This window comes from Camelus bactrianus, chromosome 26 (genome assembly GCF_048773025.1).
Source record: "Camelus bactrianus isolate YW-2024 breed Bactrian camel chromosome 26, ASM4877302v1, whole genome shotgun sequence".
In the NCBI taxonomy this organism is placed as follows: Eukaryota; Metazoa; Chordata; class Mammalia; order Artiodactyla; family Camelidae; genus Camelus; species Camelus bactrianus.
Genome location: NC_133564.1, coordinates 25,205,323 through 25,228,537, shown reverse-complemented (window position 1 = coordinate 25,228,537; position 23,215 = coordinate 25,205,323). Strand labels below are relative to the sequence as shown.

General features: G+C 34.4%; 1 protein-coding gene across 2 annotated transcripts in view; it reads right to left on the bottom strand.

The window, feature by feature from the left end:
* WRN (WRN RecQ like helicase) overlaps positions 1-23,215 on the bottom strand; it is an 89,526-nt gene that overhangs the window by 43,128 nt on the left and 23,183 nt on the right. For both annotated transcript variants that reach the window (XM_074353611.1, XM_010953216.3), the window contains 11 exons: positions 22,508-22,577; positions 19,030-19,144; positions 15,184-15,604; positions 13,020-13,085; positions 10,883-11,021; positions 9,726-9,801; positions 8,134-8,201; positions 7,740-7,848; positions 7,084-7,152; positions 6,499-6,581; positions 2,954-3,060 (listed from right to left, as the gene is read on the bottom strand). In XM_074353611.1, the coding sequence (XP_074209712.1) occupies positions 2,954-3,060; positions 6,499-6,581; positions 7,084-7,152; positions 7,740-7,848; positions 8,134-8,201; positions 9,726-9,801; positions 10,883-11,021; positions 13,020-13,085; positions 15,184-15,604; positions 19,030-19,144; positions 22,508-22,577 (1,323 nt within the window). The remainder of the gene's footprint in view (positions 1-2,953; positions 3,061-6,498; positions 6,582-7,083; positions 7,153-7,739; positions 7,849-8,133; positions 8,202-9,725; positions 9,802-10,882; positions 11,022-13,019; positions 13,086-15,183; positions 15,605-19,029; positions 19,145-22,507; positions 22,578-23,215) is intronic.

Genomic DNA, 23,215 nt, shown 5'->3' with positions numbered 1-23,215 from the left:
ACTGTCACTGCAACTGAAAAGAATTCTGCTCAAGAACTCAGACACATGGGCACTGCTCCCGGCTTTGCTGCTGCCTCTGGCGAGGGCTAACTTCTCCTGGCCTCAGGGTTCATCAAAATATGAGATGGAGAGTGCTACACAATGTTAGCCTCCCTTTCAACTTAAAAATTTCCCACTTTGCCACTAGAAATTCCTCATTCTAGTGACCTGCTAATAGGTATATTCACTCTTCTGCCGCCAACATTCTGGGAAGTCACACTTAAGAATGTTGTTTCCACAACTTAGAAAAGAGAATAAAGCAATGGAATATATTAAAGGAACAATAGTTACTTACCTTCACTTCAGAAATGAGCAGAATCTTTCGTATTAGAAGCCTGTGGTGCTTTATGACATTTAAAAGTTACAAACTAGGATGAAGCTTAAAACTAACACACAGGCCGGTTATGAGAAAGGTGTCCGCACATCCTGGTTTGCTGGGAGACTCCCAGTGTACGCTGTCATCACGGCACAGTCATTAATAGCTTGCACCCTTTAATTTTCAAAAGCAAACTGGTGTGGGCGATAAATTACCCTGTCACTTAGTTATACCAAGTTTTCAACTCGTGAAACTCTTATTCTTTCAGCTGGCAAATCTTGGTTTCTTTGGTAATAAGTACCAAGCTTTGTTAAGCAACAAAATATAAATTAATCTCGTGACTATAAATTTAGGAATGACTTGGACATATACTTCAACAGTGTCACACATACATATTCTAAGAACTACAGCCAGTCCATCTGCTTCTAAATTTGGGTCGTGTAGCTCTTTCTAACTCTGTATTCCCTGATATCATGCCTCATTCATTCACTCACTTAAGTGGTTACTGAGTGTCTACCCTGTGCTGATCTGTGAACCGGCTGGGGAGAAAGTAATGGAAAGATCCAGCATGTCACACAGATCTCACAGTTCCTCTTATTTGAATTTTATAGAACTTTATGGCTGATGTAGAGTTTTCTACCTGATTGCTTTCTTGAGACTCATTTTGTCGGATTCTCTCCAAATGGGGGTCTTTATGCAAAATAAGTTAGTAAATTTTTTTGCTATTTTTGAATGTGCTTTAATAACAATGGTGAGAAACACCACAGGTTTACACCAGTTGTCCCAGTGTAATTTATCACAGTGAGGGAAATGAGAGTCCCATAACCACCAGGTGGTATTTCTCACCACTTAGCTAATAAAGAGGATTCATGAAAACACCAGGGGAACAAGGTTTTCTCAGCCATTGCTTGAGGAACATCCTGTGTTAAAATGAATCATTCCGAGAAATGAAAATGATCCAATGGAGTCCACAGCCTGACATAATAAAAGACTTAAGTCAATGCTGAAGAGTGTGTGAGAACTGCATACAATATTTAAAACTCCTCTAATACGGTCCCTCTACAAGCGAAGGCCTGGGAAAGGATTACAGAAAGCAATCTTGCTAGGTTCTAAAAGCTTACTTTAAACTGTTCCAAATTAAGGGAAAGCAGCCAAGGAACACTAAAACTAGTGACTTCTGCCATACAAGTCTCTTCTTTCTCTATTACAAGTGCTATTAACACAATTAACCTTCCTATAAAATTCACTGTTCCATACACCATTTATCATTTGGTACTACTGCTTTTTACTTTTATAGGTACAAACCTAAACTCCTTTACTGGACCATGCTCTACTTTAGGACAAAACCCATTTAAAACTTCTTTCAAGTCATTTGCTTTAGCAGCAAGCAATGTCTCATGGTGTAGCATTGCCCAGCCCCACCACTCACTGCCTGTGTGGGAGAGTTCTTTCTCAGATTCTCAGCTTTTTCATCAGAATTTATTTATTCATTTACTTAATTATTTATAGAACATCCACTCTGTGCCAGGGACTCTAGATTTTATAAACCAAAGCAAGAAAAAAACCCTCCCCATAAAGAATATCTAGGGGGAGACCCACAGGCAACAGACAAAATACAGTACATTAAGCTAGACAGCAGTAAGTGCTATTTACAAAACAACAGAAAAATACGAGAAATGTTAGAAGTTGCGGTAGAGGGGTCCATGTGAAATTCTGGATGTGGTGGCCTAGGAGGCCTAAATAAAAAAGTAGTATTTCAGCAAAGACCTGAGAAAAGTAAGGGACACACCATGTGAATGACCTGGATGAAAATTATTCGGGGACAGGGAAGAGTGGGAACAGAGCCCTACGGTAGGAGGACCAATACCAAGGAGAGCAAACAGTGTGGCCGGAACCCAGCGAAAGAGGAGACAAGCAGCAGAGGGTGAGGTCAAAGAGAAAACAGATATGGGGTGTTTGCCTTTACTTAGAGTGAAATGGTCTGCTACCAGAGGGTTCTGAGCAGAAGACATGATCTATTGGACTTACGTTTTGGGATTGTCACTCTGGACGCTGTATTGAAACACACTGAGGAAGGGAAGAGTGAAAGCAGAAGACCAACCAGGAGGCTGCTGTAACAAGCAGCCCAGATGAAAGGAGACGGCGCCTGGTACCAGGCGCTGGTAGGGATGGACAGAGAAGTGATCAGATTCTGTACATGTCCTGAAGACCTCATGAGGTCTCTTTGTTGTTTAAATGTGGGATGGACTGTGACGATAAGAGGAGTTGAAGAAATTCCAAAAATTCTGGCCCGAGCACCAGAAGGATGGAGCTGCGACTAAATGTAATGGAGAGCATATATGTGGGTCCATAAAGCCTAAAATATTTATCTGGTTGTTTCAGAAAAAGTTTGCCAGCTGTTCTATAGTATTCCTCAATAAATTACATGCCAACCTTAGAAGGAAGCCAAAGTTAGAATTTTTAAAAAAATCTTTCCCCTGCTTACATCATCCATTTGCCCTTTCACAGAGAAATCTTCAGCTTTTTGGCCATTCCCCAATCCTGCACTCTCCCCTGGTAAGAAAGTCATTTCAAGGCATTGCACTTGGCAAAGCTTACCTTCGGGAGTACTGCCTTTAGGGAGTCCAAAGACCTGAATGAACTTCTAAAATCATGTCCCCACTCAGCAATACAGTGAGCCTCATCCACAGCAATAACTGTAATACCTATTAAAAAAAAAAAAGATAGAGAAACAAAACAAACAAAGAAACAAAGAAAAATATATAAATGAGGAAAATAAAAATTGAAGTTCAAAAAAAAGTAAGCCATCTAAATCATTATCACTGTCTTCACTTAGAACATATAAATCTAATAGGAAGCAAAATACATAATTCAAATCAAAGTATTTGGTTCCTATAAAAATATAAGCATAAATAACATGAGATAACACCAAAAATCATTATTGAGAATAGATGAGGGGAGATATATGGATAAAAGGCATACGGATAAAAAAAGGAAATACATATTTTGCAAACAACATCTTTATGAAATTTCAGCTTTCAGCATTATTCCCCAGAGAAATTAATTGCTTCCTATTACTATGTCCTCAAAGCTATCACTCATCTGCAACAATAAAGCCCTAAAAATAAAGAGCTGCTCTATTTCTGTTTGGTAATACTTTCAATCTTATCTCATGGATTAGCTATCAAAGAGATAAAGTCAGGACACTTCTACTGAGATTAAATGCAACACTGTCCATGACTAATCAGATATTATATTGCAGAGAGTTCCTCTGAAATGTCAGTTTTGGAAGACAGGATGATATCCACATTTTCTAATATAAAATGATAAGGGAAGAACTAAACCTCATTATGTACAAAGTAGGTAAGAAAGAACTTCCTCCCCCAGCAACCCCTCTACTCCACCCCCATGCCACAGACTCACACCGAAATGGAATCAACAGTGTACAGTAATGCCTTTCAGAAAAGGGCTTTATTACATAACCACCCATTAAAATGTCTTCAGATGTTTCAAAGTAATGTCAGTAATGCTTTTGCCCTCGATTACCAAATACCAATACTTAAGACAAAAATAATTTTTCCTTCAATGGGGATGATCTCTACTTGGTACTTAACTGAGTGTTTACAAGGTGTTGCCACCAGTGGCGAGATTAAAAACATGTGCTCTGGAGTCAGATTACCTGCATACATAACCTGGCTTAGCACTTTTATTACCTTGAGCACATAACTTAAGCTTCCACCTGCCAGTTTCCCACAAATAAAAAGCAGATAATAAAAGTGCCTAACATTTTTTAGTTACTCTGAAGATTAAATTAGATCATCGAGATAAAATGCTAAGATAGGGCCTGGCATAAAAGACAGTTCAATAAAATTAAAAACTATTACTATTGTTGTTGTTGTTGTTTGTTGTTATTAAATGCCCACTATGTTCCAAACATCTCTAGAAATAAAACAATTAACAAAATGCAATCCATGATCTTGAGGCGCTCAAAATTCTAAGAGACAGATAAGCATATAATTACAATTCGTCGAGATTACCAACTACAACAAAGTTGGAAAAGAAAGAAAGCAGAAAAAAAAAAGGGAAGAAAGAAAGGAACCTACTAAATACGAGCAAATATGGTTTGATTCACATCAAAATTCTGTTTACTGCTGAGTGGCTGGGAAAAATTCAGTGTTATCACTATACTTCTTCAGCTTTAGAAACAAAATGACCCAGATTTTAAATTAAATAGGTTAAAACAAAGATGATAGCTTCCTCCTTTATATTAAATTAAAACCTTCCGTAAAACTATAGGTTTGACTAACTGGCTTTTAATGGAACCAAACTTTGCCCCTTGCAATCAGTTTAGGCAAGCATCTGCCAACTTCTGCTTTAAATATGCAAGTTCAAGCGTCTGCCCAGGTCCAGTACATATTTCATTTTGGCACACCTGCCATTTCACGCCTTTTTTCCAAAGTTACAAGACAATTACAGGAGTCTCTACATAAAATTCTGTTTGCTGCTTCTGTTATAAACTCATACTACTTAAATAGTAACACTTATAAAAATCATAAATCTGATTAGCTAAATGTCAGACTACTGTACAAATAAAATTCTTAGTATAGTCACTCTTGCAAGCGTTTTACAATTTCCTGCAAACAAAAACCAAGTTAAAATATTTCACAAAGATATTATCTTATTTCATTCACTATTGACAGTCAACCAAAAAGAGCATTTTCCTCCATCTTCTGCAAGAATATTCAGCTCTAATAATTGCAGTGTTCGTAATTTAATCAATTACAAAATAAAAATAGAATTAATTACCTGTCAAAAGTATCTAAGTAAATTCTGAAGTTAATTATTAATTAACTCTATCAGAGAAACAAAGCAAATACTAAAATGGAACAAAATATATCCAGACCACTATGGACATAGACCCTAGCTAGCTTTTGCGATAAAACCATAGAATTTATATGGCTAACGTTATTTGGCTTAATCTGAAGTGAAATACAAGAACTTTATACAACCTAAAAGGAGACACACCAAATTTGTTTTCCGTTAAAGGCAAAAATATAATATGCCAATAAAGGAGTTAAACAGCTGATAGACGTACTTTCTGATAAATATTTAATCAAATGTTAATTTTTACCTCCATTCTTTTGTTGGTATTTAACACATACTAAAAAGATCTATATTTGTTTTCATTATATTGTTAGAGAAATTGTTAAATGTCTTCCTAGAGTTATATGCAAGTAACCATTAAATGAGATGTCCCAACGTTAAAAACATTACATATTAGGGATTATTTTAATGCATAATTATACAACGGGATCATATTATATTAGAAAACTAAGATTAGTTGGTTCTACTGAATGTTTGAAATATGTGCATTTGGAATAGAAGCTGTGATTGCAACTCTTGGATTACTAAGTCTAACCATCAAGAAGGGAAAAACAGACAAACATTTTTTAAGTACAAAAGAAAATGGTGCCAGCTTTTGCTAATTCTATATTTACATTTTCTAGGAAATAGTCTCTGACTTAGTATCTATTTTTTTTAATTAGTCATACTTCCTGGTAGCAAATAATCAAAGGTACTGTGGTTTCCAACCTGAAACACCTGTGAAAAAAATACAGATGCCACAGACTCACCCCAGGCACGTTAAATCACAATTTTCAAGGTTGGAGGGACTTACATTTTTCTAAAGTTTGAAAGGTGATTCTCATGAAGAACAAGGGTAGAAAGCCACTATATTGATTTAATTTAGATTCAGAATATGAAAAAAAGGAAATTATAATTTCACAGAATCGAAGATTCAACATTCATTCTACAATACATTTAAATGCCTCCTGTGTGCCAGGCGCTGCACTAGGGAAATATAAATAAATAAGAATGGCATTCGTCCCTGTAAAGTTTAGTCTAGCAGAAGAGAGATACAAAAACAGGTAGTTAGAATGCAGGAGCCTGATTTCTATAGCAGAAGGAATTATACGGTACTATGGGACAAGATGGGAAAGACACCAAGTTGGAGAGGCAGAGGTTACTTGGAGGAGACAACATTTGAAATAAACCTAACAAAAGTGAAATAAAGTATCCATCCATAAGTTTAAACCATATCTCAATTCAATAAATATTTACAAAGATCCTGTCATACCACTTACCGATATTAGCCTCAAGTTGCTGAAGTAGGTTCAAGTTACCCGCACAGAATTCTGGAGTTATGTATACAATCCGGTATTTGCCTCTACGAAAACAAACAGGAAAGGAAATATAGTACAATTAAAGAAATAGTCACCCAACTGGTGTGTATGTAATATTTATATGCATGTATATGTTAGCAGATATACACACATACTTTTGTGTGTGTCTGAGATATAAATCTTGTTAGGAATTATGCCACGATAGGATTGGTGGGGCAAGAGATCTAGAATCCAGCCCCTACTCAGCCATTAATTCATAGGGTAACTTCGGGCAAAATGTTTTCTCTGGGATTCAAGTTTCCTCATTTGTAAATTGAGACAAGACTACATACTCTTCAAGTTCTCTTCTAAAAACCAAAATTTTTCAATTCTATGATTACAATGCAAATCTTCCAGTCCAAGAATTGAAAATAAGTTTCTATGAGTTTGAAATATTTTAAAATTATTGACATGTTCATGCACTAAATAAAATCTTTTTATGTACAAAATTCTCTCACATACAATAGACACCTGACCACATGATCAGAAAGCATATAAATTACTTACAATTTAATATCCTCTAGAACATTTTTTGACTGTGCTGATCCAAGGAAACAAGCTGGAATGTTGGACATTCTGCAAGAAGAAAAGCAGATATTCTGGAATCCTGTCCCCACTACAAGTATCAACTTCATTTTTAAGTGAGAAGGAACAAAGAAATACAACGATGTACACTCTTCTTCTTTGCAATCTCTTTTTGTAACTCACTAATTTGATAACTAAATTCTTTCAAGGGCTGTATTAGAAGATGGGTGGTTAAGATGGCTTTTTCAAAAAGACTGCAAGCTCAGGTGAAAGAAATCTAAATTTTTTTCATAAATGAAAAATATACCTTCATGTATATACTTTATACAAAGCCAAAAAGGAAGGCTAACCAAAACAGAAACGAATTTTGAGATATGCAATGTAAAGTGGCATAAAATTTGCTTTTAAAAAAATTTTTATCAGGGCCATCTGGTAGCCCTGTATTACAGAGAACTCAAGAAAGAAGATGAGCTCTCCCACTGAAGTGGCATTTAGTGCTAATAAAGATAAAGCAACACTTAAAGAAATATATTACTGGGAACTAGGTTTTAACATGCATGATAAACCAAGTATTTCCTTCACAGGAGAAAAAAAAAAGTTGGGGAGGGGGGTAACACAGTAATGAAAACATTACTCACTCAAGTTGGAGCACTTGGTCCTGCATCAAAGAAATAAGAGGAGAGATGACCAGGCCAATCCCGCCTTTATAAACAGGTGGATACTGGAAGCACAAACTTTTCCCATATCCTTAAAATAAAAATAATACACTCATAGAAATAAAACCAAGTCCTTGGTACTTTGATTTCTTCTTACAATGTACTTGTATGAGATGAATGGTCACTACTAATGTGCTATCTTCCTAAGAGATAATTCAAGCACATATTTGACCATCTACCCTCAGTTCATTCTCTTCTATATTTTGTACCATTTGCATTTGTGTTTGCATTTTGAGAGTTTAAGGAAATACTAAGCATCTCAAAACCTTTACATTTTATTATTGAGCATTAGGTTATTTGCTTAAGTACAACTTACCAGTTGCCATGACAACAACATTATCTCTTCTTTCTTCCAATACAGAATGAATCACTTTCCACTGAACCCTGGAGGATGAAAAGCAAAAAGCTGTTCTGTTTTACTAACAAAAAACCCAAGGGACAAGTTGAAACCCATTTAAATTTTTCACTTCCTCTAACAGAATTTCTTTTACATTTTTGAGCATCTATAAAAATGGATGAACCCTGGAACTTTAAGACAAAGAGCCCCATTTGACCAACCTCCCATTCAAGCTGACTGAACAACTAGGATTTCCATTTGTATATATATTACATTTTATTATATTTATCTGAAGTATAAAATAAATTCCAAGATTCAGCCTAGATATCCAACAGAATCACCGATTTAAAATAAATAAGAGAAATGTTCTCAGGGAAAGGACAGACTGAAAAGGGAAATGAAGGAACTTTGGGGAGTGACTGTAATGTTTCGTATTTCTAAAAAGAGTTTAGGTTAGATGGGTGTGCACATGCACACAAGATTTGCAAATGTTAAATACATAAGGTTTGGCCACTTTCTTGCATGTAAATTTTATACCAAAAGTAAAAATAAATAAATCAGTCTTTAACTACAGTTAAAGATTCACATGCTGAAGTACTTGGGGGAAGTATAATGATGTCTACAATTCACTTTGAGGTGCATTTTAAAAACTGACTAGAGACATGATCAATAAGTGATAAAGCAATTATAGTAAAATGTCAATAGTGAATAAATGGTGAATGTATAGGAATTCACAGTAAAAAAAACTCTTTCAACTTCACTGTATCTTTCAAATTGTTTTCAATAAAATGTTGAGGGAGGGAAAAATCAATTAGAAAGGTGACCTTCTAGTATGTGGCTAATGATCTGTTTGTTCTTCTTTATCTGACTCAGTTGCATACGGTGCCAACTTCGTGAAAATTCATTGATCCGTACATTTGCATTTTTCTAAGCGTAGGACGTAGTTTAACAAAAGAAAAAAATGATTAAGATCAAAAAGAAAAAGGAAAGAAATGCTTCCATGGATTAAATTTTAAATTCCCAGAACAGGACAAATAGTCTAGATTTTTTACATTCTTATTAGTTTTACTCAAATTTACTTGTTCTTCATCTCATATTTATTCATATCATTTTAATACTTAAAATGTGCCCCCTTAGATGTAAATACATTTGAATATGTTAAAACTGAGAAGCCTATCACTGTTCTTCAAATTGTTGTCTTATGAATTTCTATTACATCAACATACATTGGACAATAAGATGCACAAAACAGGCACATAGATACTTATTTAATAAACACAAGTCAGCATTAAATTAAGATTAATTAATGTATTTAAAGTAGTTTCTACCCAGAACTCTCTAGGGTAAAAAGAAAAAAAAATTTTTTCTTCACTTATAAAAACAATCTGCAGATATGAATCTTACATAAATATTACTTCAAAATAATTTTGCAGTCACTCAGAGGAAATACTGTGTGGTATGTATAAACTATACTGAAGCTGTGCTTTTACTATTAAATAAAATTTATTTGCTTTTTTTCCTTGTGAAGAAAACAGTAAGTATGCAATTTAAGTAACTAAGATTATACTCACGGCTTAAAACTGGAATGGCCAAAGTATGTCTTGAGGCAAATAACTTGCTCTGCAGTAGGTCCTGGTAACAAACAGTCTTAAAATAAAATGGGCATTCATATTAAAACAGAAGTACACAAGATGAGAAGGAATAAGTTTTATTTCATTGACTTATTTTAAAGAATATAGTGGTAGGTACCAAAAGTTACTGTTCTGCCTTTTAAATTCACCCAACTTGGTCCTCTGTATACCAGTCATGATTCTGGGTAAACCCTCTGATTAATTACCTAATACTAAGGATTAGAACTCTGTTGTGGGTCACATTTTGACAGCCTTTTAAAAAAAACCAGTTTTGGAATTTGCCATACTTCTAAAAACTAACATTTAAAGCCAACCATAGCAAGCAAAATACTATTCCAAATTTTATACAATAACCAACTTTCAATTAATAGTAAGCAGAAATTACATTATGGTCACAAATAAATTCTACAGATAAAATAAAATCTTCATTTTAACTACCACTCCACCATATCTCTAACCATAATTCCAACTGCATAGCAGAATGGAGTTATGTTTGTATACTTTTCACCTAAAAATGCATTTTAAATCTTCCATATTATAACACTGACCAAAATTAGCTCTAGAGAGCGTTCTACTTCATGAGAACACACCCACAGCTTGTCATCATGAATACCATCATTTACACTTAAATGATAGAAGGTTGGTTTAGTGGATTCTCTACTAGAATTCACACACACAGGATGAAAATGTGTCCACTCTGCCATCTAACACTGTGCCATTTGTCCCAAGTAATAAGCTCTTGAAGGAGAGACACTATGTACCCATGCCATTTACAATAACGTCTAATAATATCAGTCATTAATTTGTGATTTCTTAATGATTTTTTTATGATTTTGACAAAGTATAAAATTCAGGATGAAAAGTTTCACATCACCATGCTTACCCAGTGACACAACACTTCTATTACTCTATTTTTATAAACAGTAAGATTGTGATTTATGAAGACCAAAAGCACTAACGGATCTGATGACAAGTGTTTAGGACCTAACTACGTGCCACAAAGTTCCTGACCTCCCAAATGTTTAAACATAGATGCTGAGTTAAAATCAGTGGTAGGTATCAGAGGTGAGTGACTGCACACATATCACAGTGCTTACCTTCATCAGCTTCTTCCTCTTCAATAGCTTCATTCTTATCTTCGTCATCTTCTTCAGAAGGAAGACCCAGATTTCTCTCCTTTTCCATGCATTTTGAATGAACTGGATCTACCGTGTCACTTTTTAGATTTTCTAAAGACTGAATGTTTAAAAGAAATTTTAAAAGCAAAATCACTGACAGTGTCGTATCTTTTTCAGCAAACACAAAAGGACTATTATTAACAGAGCCTACAATTTTGTTCAAAGCTGGCAGATGTGCAAGCAATACCACAAAAGAACATGTGTGCTCCAGTTTAAATATGTGCTCAAGAATGGTTTCTGAGGCACAAGGCCAAAGATGGAATACTTCCAGCATAAACAGGGTTCATTAATAGCATATAATGAACTGCCCCTAGGGGAAGTTATCATAAATTTTGAATTTAGATTATTTAAAACATTTTTTTCTTTATCATACTTCAATGTTTTCAATTCCCAAGCAGTAAATGTAGGTTTTCATGTTATTTTTGTAAGGAGTTTCTCTATATCATCTTCCTTCTGAGTAAGCATAAGGTTTAAACTATAAGAAAACAATAAATGTGTTTTGGGAACTGTCAAAACAACAACAAAAAGATTCAAATAATTTTAGGAAAGAAATATTACAAATGTGAAATGAAGTTTGTTTATTTTCATTTCGGCTTGACATCTGATTTCCTCCCTTAAATGAAAATTATCTATTTAAAAAATGTTAGGATATTTCAAAACTGTTCATCTGTAAAAAATTTTTACTGAGAAATTACAGGAAGAACCACTTAAACCACAGTTCTCATTTTCTCTTTTTATTAAACTTTCCACTTAATAAGTTTAACTTTAAAGGTTTTTTTTAAAAGTGTAATCATTTCGGGCCTAGAAAAGGAAAAAAAGTGCTTCTCTTTCTGATATTTTATTCAAGTCAGCAAATATACTTAAAAAAGCATTTTGGAAATAAAGTCCTCTCATATGGGCATCCAGGCTGCCTTCTAAGAGGTTCAATACATAATATAGGTTTGTAGACATCCACACGTATCTTATAAATGCACTATTTTACCAGCCCTCCTCAGAGAAATGGCTAATCAATAAAGGAGCAGGAGTTAGCATTCATGTTCTTTTATGACTGTTAGCTAGTATTTATTAAACACTTAGGAAATGTCAGGCTCTTCTGTAAACTCTTCACAAGTAACACGTTAATAACAATTACAACTGTTAACTGAGTATCAAAAAGCTAAACTTGCCCAAAGTTACACAGCTAAGAAATGGAGAAGCTAGAATTTGAACCCACATCTACATTCAGAATCCACATTTCTAATCACTACTCACTACGTTGCCTCAAAACTAAAGAACCAGGAATTTCATCTCATTACCTACAGAGAAAAATCCCACCAACCTAAAGATGAGAACTAAAAAGTATGCATAATAGTGAATGTCTGTCTTTTTCTTCATTTTTCACTTAATTTAGCTAAATTTAGGCTTTTCTTATTGTCCTTCTTGGTTTCTAAGACCTGACAAAGAAACTGGAGGTTGGGTGAAGAAGTAGAAAATCCATAAATTACAAAGTAAAATTTTCAACTCTGATAACAAAATAGGGGGAAACTGAACCATATAAAACATTAGGAAATTATATGTAATAAACAGAAAACATCCACAGTAAATAAGACCAAAGGAAGTAAAGGAGAATATGGAATGTATAAAAACAGAATTCCCAAATGAAAGGGGGTACACAGAGAAAAAAGAGAAACCTATTTCAGGACTAGACAGCTGAATCACTACCCACGTTCCAGGCAAAGGTTAAAAGAAACTGACCTAAGAAAGGACAGAAAACGTATTAGTATGCTTTTCTGGTATGTCAAAATTAGTCGTCCTCGTCCTCCTCCTCCTCCTCCTCCTCGTCTTCCTCCTCCACCTCCACCACCACCACATTACTCAGACCATATGAAGATACAAAGAAATACGAAATGGAAAACAAAATCTAATGTTACAAAAGTGAAAGCAATCTCATTTTGGTGGGATCAGTTTAGAATTAGGTAATGTTTTACTTAATTAATGCCCCTTGGAAAGAACTGGGAGTAATTTTCCATAATTTTAAACATACTTGAAGCATCTCCATCTCTAATTTTAAACATACCTTGAGCATCTCCATCTCTAAATCTTCATCACTCTCAATTACGTAAGATGTATCCTCTTCATTATCCTTGGAAGACAAATGCTTTTTTTAACAAAATTGTATTTCAAACATTAATTTCCAGTAATAATTGACTCCATACCCTCTTTTGTGCAAAATAAGGCTTCTATGCACTAAATATCTTTAGACCATTTCCTATTCTTCTCTATACATAAATTTATAATACATGCTTATATGTTTTTATGATAGGTAGACAGAAAAAAAAGGAGAGAGAATGGTCAGGAGGGAAAAAGGGAAGGAGGAATAAACACAAAAACAAAGAAACAAAGAACCAAACAAAAAGACAAAGAAATACAATTGGGAAGATAAACAAGATAGATAAACAGACTTAAAGCCCACACTCTCTAAATGAGAGTACATAGTGACAAGTTCAGCTAGGGTTTAAAAATCTCAAACTGTGTTTCCCAAACTTCTTGAGGACAAGAACTTCTCTGCAGTATTGAAAAATTCTATACAAAGCCAGGAACAATGGGTGTTCTTTTACATCCACAGATTTTTAAAAATCACAAAAAGCTACTGTGATTATAATTAATACCTTTAAATAAACTGCTATTTTACAAATAGTATCTACATGTATTTGAAAAACAGGGTCAGATAAGTTACTTATTCAGCTATTGCCAATGTTTGGATATGAGGAAACTACAATCATTTGGAAATCCCCAGGAACCAAGTGTCTAACAAGATAAGAATTTGCATAAAAGAAATCCACAAAAAGGAAAAAAAAAGAATCCAAAACAAAGTCTAATCTTTAAATTGGAAGTAGGAAAATGAAGTACAGCCTTAAATAACTTGTAAAAATTAAGCTTAAAAAAAAAAAGATTTTAGAATAAGTTTTATACAGGGAAAGAAAAATTCTTTTATTTTTAAAATGAGGTCTTGAATTAATTTTTATGAGCTAATAACCATTATAAAATAAAAAATGGCAATAATTGGGGTAAAAGATGTCAGTCAGATCATGAAATCCTTATCATATTTCTGTATCATTATATGAACCATATCATTTTAAAGTAAATACCTAATGGGAAATTTCCAGAAAATCAAAAGGTAATGCAGACATTAACAAAAGATATTTCCCAAAAGGGGAATCTGTTTTACAAATGGTTGGTATGAAAATAGTTTGAAAACAATGTAAAAATAAAATGCATTTATATACTGATAGAAGTGATTGCTAATATAGTTACCATACATACCATAGAGAAATACTGAGACTTGGCCTTAGAGAACTGAGGAAATAATCCTATTAAATGACTTTCAAATCTAATTTTTAAAAATTTAAAACTTAATTATTATAAAGGAAAATTTATAAAATTCTACCAAATATAGGCAATACAGGTAAATTTTTAAGTTAATAAAAACAACTGAGATAGAAAGTATACAGCTATATATGTCTCTTTTTGTATTCACAATAAAAGAAATGAGTCCTCCAATACAACTTTACTATTTCAAAATATATGCTTAATTTAGCCAGTAGAAAAACATAATGTCACAAATTAAACTACTCAAATCATAACATAATAATTAGAAATTTAAACATGAAGTTGAGAGAAAATATGGAAAGTTTAACAGTAATCTATTAAGAAAAAAATATAGGTTACTGACTCTCCAGGTGACAGTAAAGGTTAGCGTCAAGCAAAACAGTTTATCAGAAACCCTCACAATAGCAAGTAAAGAAAATCCATATGAAGAAATAAAACTATTCTCAAAAATTAAATATAGAAGAGTAAACACTAGTAGGTATGTAGGGAATCCACAAAAATAAGAGGTATTAGGTGAAAAGCAAGAGAAATGCTAAGCAAATTATAAAAATTGTGTACTGACACTAAAATCTTTCCGCTATAAAATGCTGCTTATCATACTTAGTCAGAGTAGCAAACTCCAGCTCACAAGCCAAACCCAGCCCACCTGTTGCTTTCGTAAACAAAGTTTTATTGAAACTCAGACAGGCTATCTGTCTGTAACTGCTTTCACAATGAACTGGCAGAACTGAGTAGTTACAACAGAAACTGTATGGGCTGCAAAGCCTAAGATATTTACTATCTGCCCCTCTACAGAAAAAAACCAGCCAACCACCGCTAGTAAATGAAACTGTTTCCTCTTTATTTAGTACCTCAGGAGACTTGCAAGTAACATCACTGAGATATTTTTCCTGAGCCTGTTGTTCCAAAAGTTGGAGTTCAGCTTCTGTAATATCTAACGAGTTCAAACAAATTCTTTCTGTATTCTCTTTCAACTTATTGTCTTCTAGTCCATCTTCAAATCCATCTTCTTGTCTCACTTCATTTCCAAGTACATTTTCCCCATCATGTTCAATTAAATTATCCGGTGTCATATCCCATGACTCATCTTTAACTGTAGTTAAAATTTTATGTTCTCTAATTTGTTCCTGCTGTACTTCACCAGCAGCTGGATCTTCCAGTTGTAATAAATGAAAACTACTGCTGGGCCTCAGTTCATTCTCAGTAGAACCAAGTATCATCTTCCTCAATGAACACAGATTTTCTGAAATATACTTCAATAGCATAGAAACCCTAAAAACAAAATTTAAGAAAAGTTAATTCAACTGTAATTGTGTTAACCCTAAAGACAAGTTTTAATGCTTTTTAATAAGCAGCTTTCTAAACTGACCTTCACTTAAAGAACACATTGGATTAAAGTTGCTCTTCATACTTTAACACCCACTATATGCTTACAGCTCCCGGGCTGCTCCCTAGTACAGCAAGGTACTTCTATATTCAACAGTTGACTTGCATGCTTACTAAGTGTCAGTAGTATTTGGTCCCAAACTAAGTGCTTATGCCAATTATACTTTTTATGGTTATTAATTTAATTAAATGTATCAAATTGATGACACATAACCACAAACACATACACACACACACAAAACCACTATTTCATTGAATTCTAAGTTGAACAAGTGGAAAAGCTTAGCAAATTTCCTTTTGAAAAAAGTTCTGATAAAATAACTAGAAAGTTTGTAAGAAAAATCTTTAAAACTCCTCAGACTCTACATTCAGATTGCTCCAAGTGTCTTAAATTTTCACTCCACTTTAAAGAAACTGAAACCAGAAACTGTAGATGATATTTTATGTGTGCACTTTAAACAAGAAACACTCTGAAAACTCCAAACAGCAGGCCTATATTTAATTAAAAAGCCATGGGAACAAGATACACACTCATAAATTAAGTTAAAAGAAAAATTTTATGACCCCAGGTTTTACTTAACATTTTCAATTTACTGACCAATTACTAGTGCCAACTGTAACACATAAGAATAGTTATGTTATAACTCAAAAACAGTGCTGTTTTACATCTTCAAAAATCTCAAAACTAGACACGTATTCTTTGGAAAAGGAAAAAAAAATCTCCTAACTGTGGGCAAACACAACCATTAAGAAAATATGGAGAAGATGTATGTCAATAAACATGAACTGATTTCTTAACTCCTGAATTATAGTTGCTAATATAACATTTTAACTAAGTGACTATATTAAAATGGCTATATTATATCCAAACCCGGTTAACTGGAAAGGAAAACCACTACTAGAGTGTAAAATGAGGCATATTATCTCAAATCAGGGTTTATTAAAGCAATTTTTAGTTACTTCATAAAAGTAAAAACTAGAAGGAGAAAAGGGCCTATGATGTGCAAAGAGATATGTTTTACTATTTAACCAATGATTTTGTTTAGCTCTTCTAATTTTTCTGTATTCAATACTTAATAAAATGTGACATGACCTTTAAAGTTTTATATTAATGATTCAAATAAAAATTTGATCATTCATGGGAATAAACTATCAAGTGTTGAGTCATTCATGAGTTATTTCCACACCAAAAACAGCACCATTAACAGTACTCCAAAATTGAGCTCGAGCTTAAGCTGACAAAGTCTATATCAATACAAACAAAAGCAAAAGCAAAATTAAATTCAAAATAAAAACTCACTAATTCTAACATTCTAAAGTTCTTCAAATCTTATAAAGAACACTTAGCACTCTACACAGGTATTCAACTATAAGAACTGCATGTAAATACTTTAGTAGGAACAGACATGTGACACAGTTTAATTGTTAAATGCACAGGGAATGCTGTAACAACTAAGCATAGCAACAATGACTCATGGTTTAACCAACAAGACTCTAAGGGCTTATTTCTCCTGCGCTAACATCAGAGAATGATATGTTTCATTAAGTTAACTATTAGCTCTATAAAGTATCAAAGGCTGTCCTGCCTTCCTCAGTAAGGCATAATGTACTTTTCCTTCTTTATTAGAATTGTCATTATGTATATTAGCAGCCTGCAGATACCTTAGCACCCAGCAGAATGACGAGTACATATCAGCAATACAACAGATATGTACTTAGCTTAAACCAATGACTAAGTAGTATCCAATACTCTCCAAGTCCACTGATGCATAAAGCTGTTCCCTTCTGTAACAAACCTCAAACTGCTCTATTTTAAGAGCTGTAAATTCTAATTTTTATAGTTTTATCCGTTTCTTCATGGATTGCCAACTGTAACTTTCAGCTGGTGTCATTCTTTATCCATACCTGGTTTTCATGTTAAGCAGGTATCCAAGCTTGTCAAACTATTTCTATAAACAAAAAGCAAATAAGCTCTGAATGTAGCCTCATGCACTCACTCCACTGGAAATGCAGTTAAGTGAGCTTGAATTCACGCTTATGGCATGTATTTTGGCTGTTTGGAGGCCTTTTTTGCTCTCCCCTGGTTCAGAGGTGTAATCTAAATAAGTGAAGTATAACTGTAGACTTGTTACAAAGAACCTGAAATAACAGATTTAACTAGTTCTTGTTTTGACACTAAAATTTTACAAGATCTACCTTTATTAAAAATGAATCCAGTATTTCTTATTCTCAAACTTTAAGAAAACCCATTTAGCTTTGATATTACAAAACAAAGCATTAAGCATATGTAAACTTATATCCAATAGACATTTTAATTCCTAGAAAAAATCTGAAATGCATGTGAACAGTAATTTTTCACATAAATGGTGATTCTTCTTCTTTCATGGAGGGAAAAATGTAAAAATTAATATGAAATAGCTTTATCAGTACCCTTCCCCATTTGACAGTTCTTTCAGAAATTCTCAAAGTTACATAGAAACCACTAAAACAAACTGCTAGGGGAAAAATTACTTTGAAAAAGAGCTGAATTTCTATCTCACACTTTGAAATCTCTCAATCAAAATATATCACAAATCTCATCCAAAAAAGGAATACATTAACATTGCATGCTGCAGAATTCTATTTCAACTAACTGCTTCACATTTCTACAAAGGATTTTTGCCTCAAAATTCTATGTCCACATTGTAATCATTCAGCATTCAAGAGCACTCTTGCTTTTAGAGGTTCGATAAGAGAGTTATTCAGCAATTAAGGGTCGGGCAAGGCCTGGTTCCAAGAAGAGTTGGCTACTAGGCACCAATAGTCCAACGTCTATTAATCCAAGTATTTCAAGTTATCTAATGCTTTAGCTGTAAAGTAATCTTTAAAATCTGAGTGCCTCTTGTTCTAATAGTCTATTAGGTAGAATTCTTATGTAATATCAGATAATAATCAGAAAAACGAGGCTATCCAGTTTAAAAAGTTCTTTTTATTTATAGATTTCAAGTAACCAAACTATAAATATAATTAAATGAAAGAGGCCCATAAACAGAAATAAAAAGACAATTTTAAACTTTAAATATTTTCCTTCATGTGTCCTTAAGAACTTTTTTGTGCTTTGCTTCATAAAATACCCTACAAAGCAGACAGAAAAGCCTTAAACTTTTTGATGCACAACTGAATAACTGGAAAGATATTTATGAAGCATACTCATTAGTCTTTGTGTGTGTATTCAAGCACATACATGAGTCTACCTTAACGAACAGTAATTCCCCATACATAGGAAAATGCGTAAGAACAAGTACAATTGACAAAAACAGGTAACATCTAACCTCTGTGGATTTTTCAGTTTTCCCCAAGTGTCAGGAAGATGCTTAGCCAGATCCATCATTTCCTCAGAAAACGAAGTCAACTGTTTCTTCAGACCACTAAGTAGTACTTTCTCCTCTGGAAAAAAAAGAATCAACACTAATTTTCCAACCACAAAGCAGAGACACTCATTTAAACAGCATCAGGGCTTAAATTTTCATTTTCTTTCTTTAAATGAATTCCAACAAAAAGACTTCCTTAACCTATCTCCAAATCACCTCAAGTCACTTTACGTCTCTTCCAAATTTCTGCTCTTAAATTTTAGAAAAAATTCTAAGTGATCTCTATTAATACATATTACAACCCAGTGGTTTTCAAACCGAGGCAGGAGAAGGTAGAAGTGAGAATCTGAGCCCACCTGCACTATTTCAAAGTCAAAAATCAATATAACACCATGCGTGTGGCTACTTATTAAATAGTTTGGTAAACATAACCTTACCTGACAGCCGTTTCTCACTGCCCTCATTACCAGTCATCACAAAATAAGATGCAAGCCTTTCTAATCAGGGATCATCTTCCAAACACTCAACTTCATTGTCTGATGGTGTCTCCATCAATACCACAAAACCTGCCCTCCTTCCCCAAACCCTTTCCCTGCTTAGAATTTCTTATGATTCATCACCACTTCTCTTGTCCTTAAACGAGTCCAGCTTCTCGGAAGCACGTGACATAGGATTAAACCATCGGCTATTCCTGATTGCTGCAGTTACCCTGTGATCTCAAAATCGCATCCTTTCATTCGCTGAAGATTGTAGTCTCTTGTTCACTGTCTTTCCCTTCCCTACTACTCCTGTGATAATTCCTGCTGTTTCAACATTCAGAGAGATGTGCCATCTAAGAGTGCATCCTTTTCATTTCCTCAATCATTTCTTTATTTGGGTCCTCTCTTTTTTCTTCTTGGTGAGCCTGGCCAGAGGTCTGTCAATTTTGTTTACTTTTTCAAAAAAGTAGTTCTTGGTTTTATTGATTTTTTAAATCTTTATTTTATTTCCTCTTTGATCTATATTATTTCCTTTCTTCTGCTTTAGGTTCTGTTTGTTCCTCTTTTTCTAATTCTTTAAGTTGGTAAGTTAGGTTGTTTATCTGAGATCTTTCTTATTTTTTGAGGAAGGCCTGAATTGCTATGAACTTCCCTCTTAGAGCTGCTTCTGCTGCATTCCATAGATTTTTGGGCCTCTTGCTTGTTTATTCCATTCACTCTTTATTTTATCTTATCCAGTTTAACTACCATCTGCATGCTGACAATCCCCAGTTACATCTCTAACCTCAGCCTTTCCCCAAGCTCCAGAATCACCTTTCCAACTAAGATAACTTCTTGGATATGAATAAGCATCTAAAATTCAGCATGTCCAAAACTGAAATCTAGGTTTGTCTCACCCAAGAACCTGCTCTTCCCATAATCTTTCCCCTGTAACTGACCCTTCCATTCACTCAGTGGATCCAACCAAAATATCCTGATTATTCTCTCAGTCTCTCCATCTCACTCCCTGCAGAGAATTCATCAGCAAATATATACAAGATCTACCACTTCTCACTGCCTCTGTTGCTACCAACCTAATCCAAAAAATTATTCTCTCTTGCCTGGGCTATTATACTAGCCTCCTGACTGACTTCTGTGTCTAAACACTTGCCCTCTTACAGCAGCCAGGAAGATCCTTTTAAAACAAAAGTTTAATCACATTATTCCACTGTTCCAAATCCTATAAGGATTTCCCATGACTCATCATTGTATTTATTTTAATTAGTAAAATATGAAGTCAGATTCACTGCCTGTAAGGCCCTAACTGATCTGGCCCAAGCTACTTTTCCGGCCTCAATTCCTGTTCCTCTCGCCCTTACTCATTTCACCTCAGTTATATTCACTGTTCCTCAAACAGGCTATGCTCTCTCTTCCTCCAGCCCTCTATGTTCTCCCTGGGGCATCCATGTGGCTCATTCCCTCACTCAGTCAAACGAAGTGAAGGGGCTTGGTCTGTTTCATTCATTCCGCTGCACTTTCCCCAGCAAGTGCAACAGTGCCTGACCCATAATAAATACCCCCAAAATATGTTATGTGAATAAATGAATATTCCCTTTCCAAACCAAGCTTTAAAAAAAAAAAAAGTTATTTACAGGTGCTTTCTCACTTTCCTTAGATCTAGCTTAGTCCTCTATTCACGTCAATATGATTTCCACCCACCTCACGCCACTACTCCACCCTTGCTTACAGTTATAGCACCTTCAGTTACCAAAGCCTGTGACCCTTTTTTTGTGCCCCGATGACCACTCTCTCCTCAAACGCAGCACTGCAACAACAGGTACCAGGACTTGTAAATATTTGTTACTTCAGTGAGAAATATCTTAAACATTCCTCAGAAGCATTTTCACAAGAGACAAAATTGTAAGTGTAACCCACAAGCAATTCTGTAAACCACAAAATCAGAAAATCATGAATTCCCCTCTGTTGAATTTAGTTCTCTAGATCAGCTTCAAAAACACACCATCTGCCTCAGTTAATCAAGATAATTTCTAGCCACAGCGCCTTTGGCTACAGAGGGTCAGCAGGCACTCCAGGGAGATAAAGTGTAAGAAATCGTCCTGAACATGTTAGAGAAGGAAAGGCTCCCACAGAGGGTGTGGATCCCTTCTCAATACAATCATAAAGGGGATCATGTAATTTTATATAAGGAGGACATGCCATATTTTTAAGTTTATTTAGCAAAATCACCTTATTTAACATCTTAACAAACACAATTACTTAAAACCTCCAAAAGGAAGCTACAAGAATAGTAATAACAACTCTATGCAGATCAGTATAGGTGCTTTGAATACGGTGTTCCTTTTAGTGCTAACAAGTATTCTGTGAAATAAGTATTATGCCATCACTCACATTTCAAACATAAGCAAACAGGTAAAGTCCAGGTCACATGGCTAGGACTTCACCCCTGGCCTATGTGACACGAAAGTCTGGGCTCTCTCACTCCATTCTGTAGACCTGCTGTCACTGACTATCAAGAGATCTGAGAACTGGAGTTGAATACAGTGGCCATTCTTTTTGGAGAAAAACAGCGGAGTTCTTGAGAAAATTTAGAAATTTAAACCAAGGCACTATAAAGCATCTTACACACTTTAAGTATTTATAGCAAAGATGTACAATCGCCAGGCTGGGAGGTGGCTGGTTGCATCATTGATGCTGTCAAAGCCACAAAGCCCCAGTTCTAGAAGCCTCATGAACAGCAATGCTACAAAGGAAAAGTCAGCCCTGCTTTGCCACAACCAACATGACTGAAGCCCTACGCTCTGGCCAAAAAGACTTCACCTTCATGTCAGCACTGCTCAGACTCGCAACAAGGTGTAATAATGCTAAATACTTTGCACATGTGTGAACATTGTCTTTTTGGAGGTGAACCTCACAAATGAGCAAACTCAAATTTGATCTTTTATTTTCAGATCATAACATACCTTTAGTTATAGCAAATATTTGTACGGCATCACCCAAAATTTCTAATTTTTGATAAATGATGAGACCAGCCTATAAGAAAACAGAAGAATGAGAAAAGCATACTCAAGATCACCAAAATAAAATCTGATGTCCCATCTTTATAAAAATCCAAAATAATGATTCCCAAAGAGCCCAAAAAGCTGAATTCAATGTATTAAGTTACACAAACATCTAAATGTCATCATTTATTCACCATACCAATTGTGAGACGGAGAAACAGCTGTCTATATCTTAAAAGTATTCACATTTTAACATCCAATATCATGAGCAAATCAAATAACTTATAAATGGAATCTAACAAAAGATAACTGAGTAAGGGAAAAGTTTGACTATAGATATCCATGCCCCATTATGTCACTAAAGCAGCTTTAAGTCAGTATATAAATAGTCTTCCTTCTAGGTGTTGTTAATAGGAACAATCAAGTCACACTGATTGTTCATGAATAAAAATGCTACAGAACTCACACTAGTTCTCAACCAGTTTTGACTTTTTTTAAACAGAACATAAAAGAAAATTATCATTTTATTTCCCGACAAGTTGAATTTTCTCCTAATTATAAAGGGAGCTTCCATTCCTAAAAACAAGTGCAAAACAAGAAACAAGACATTCATCTACAAATAAAAGTATGAATTAGGGAAAAAGAAGTTTACTGGGATATAAAATATAT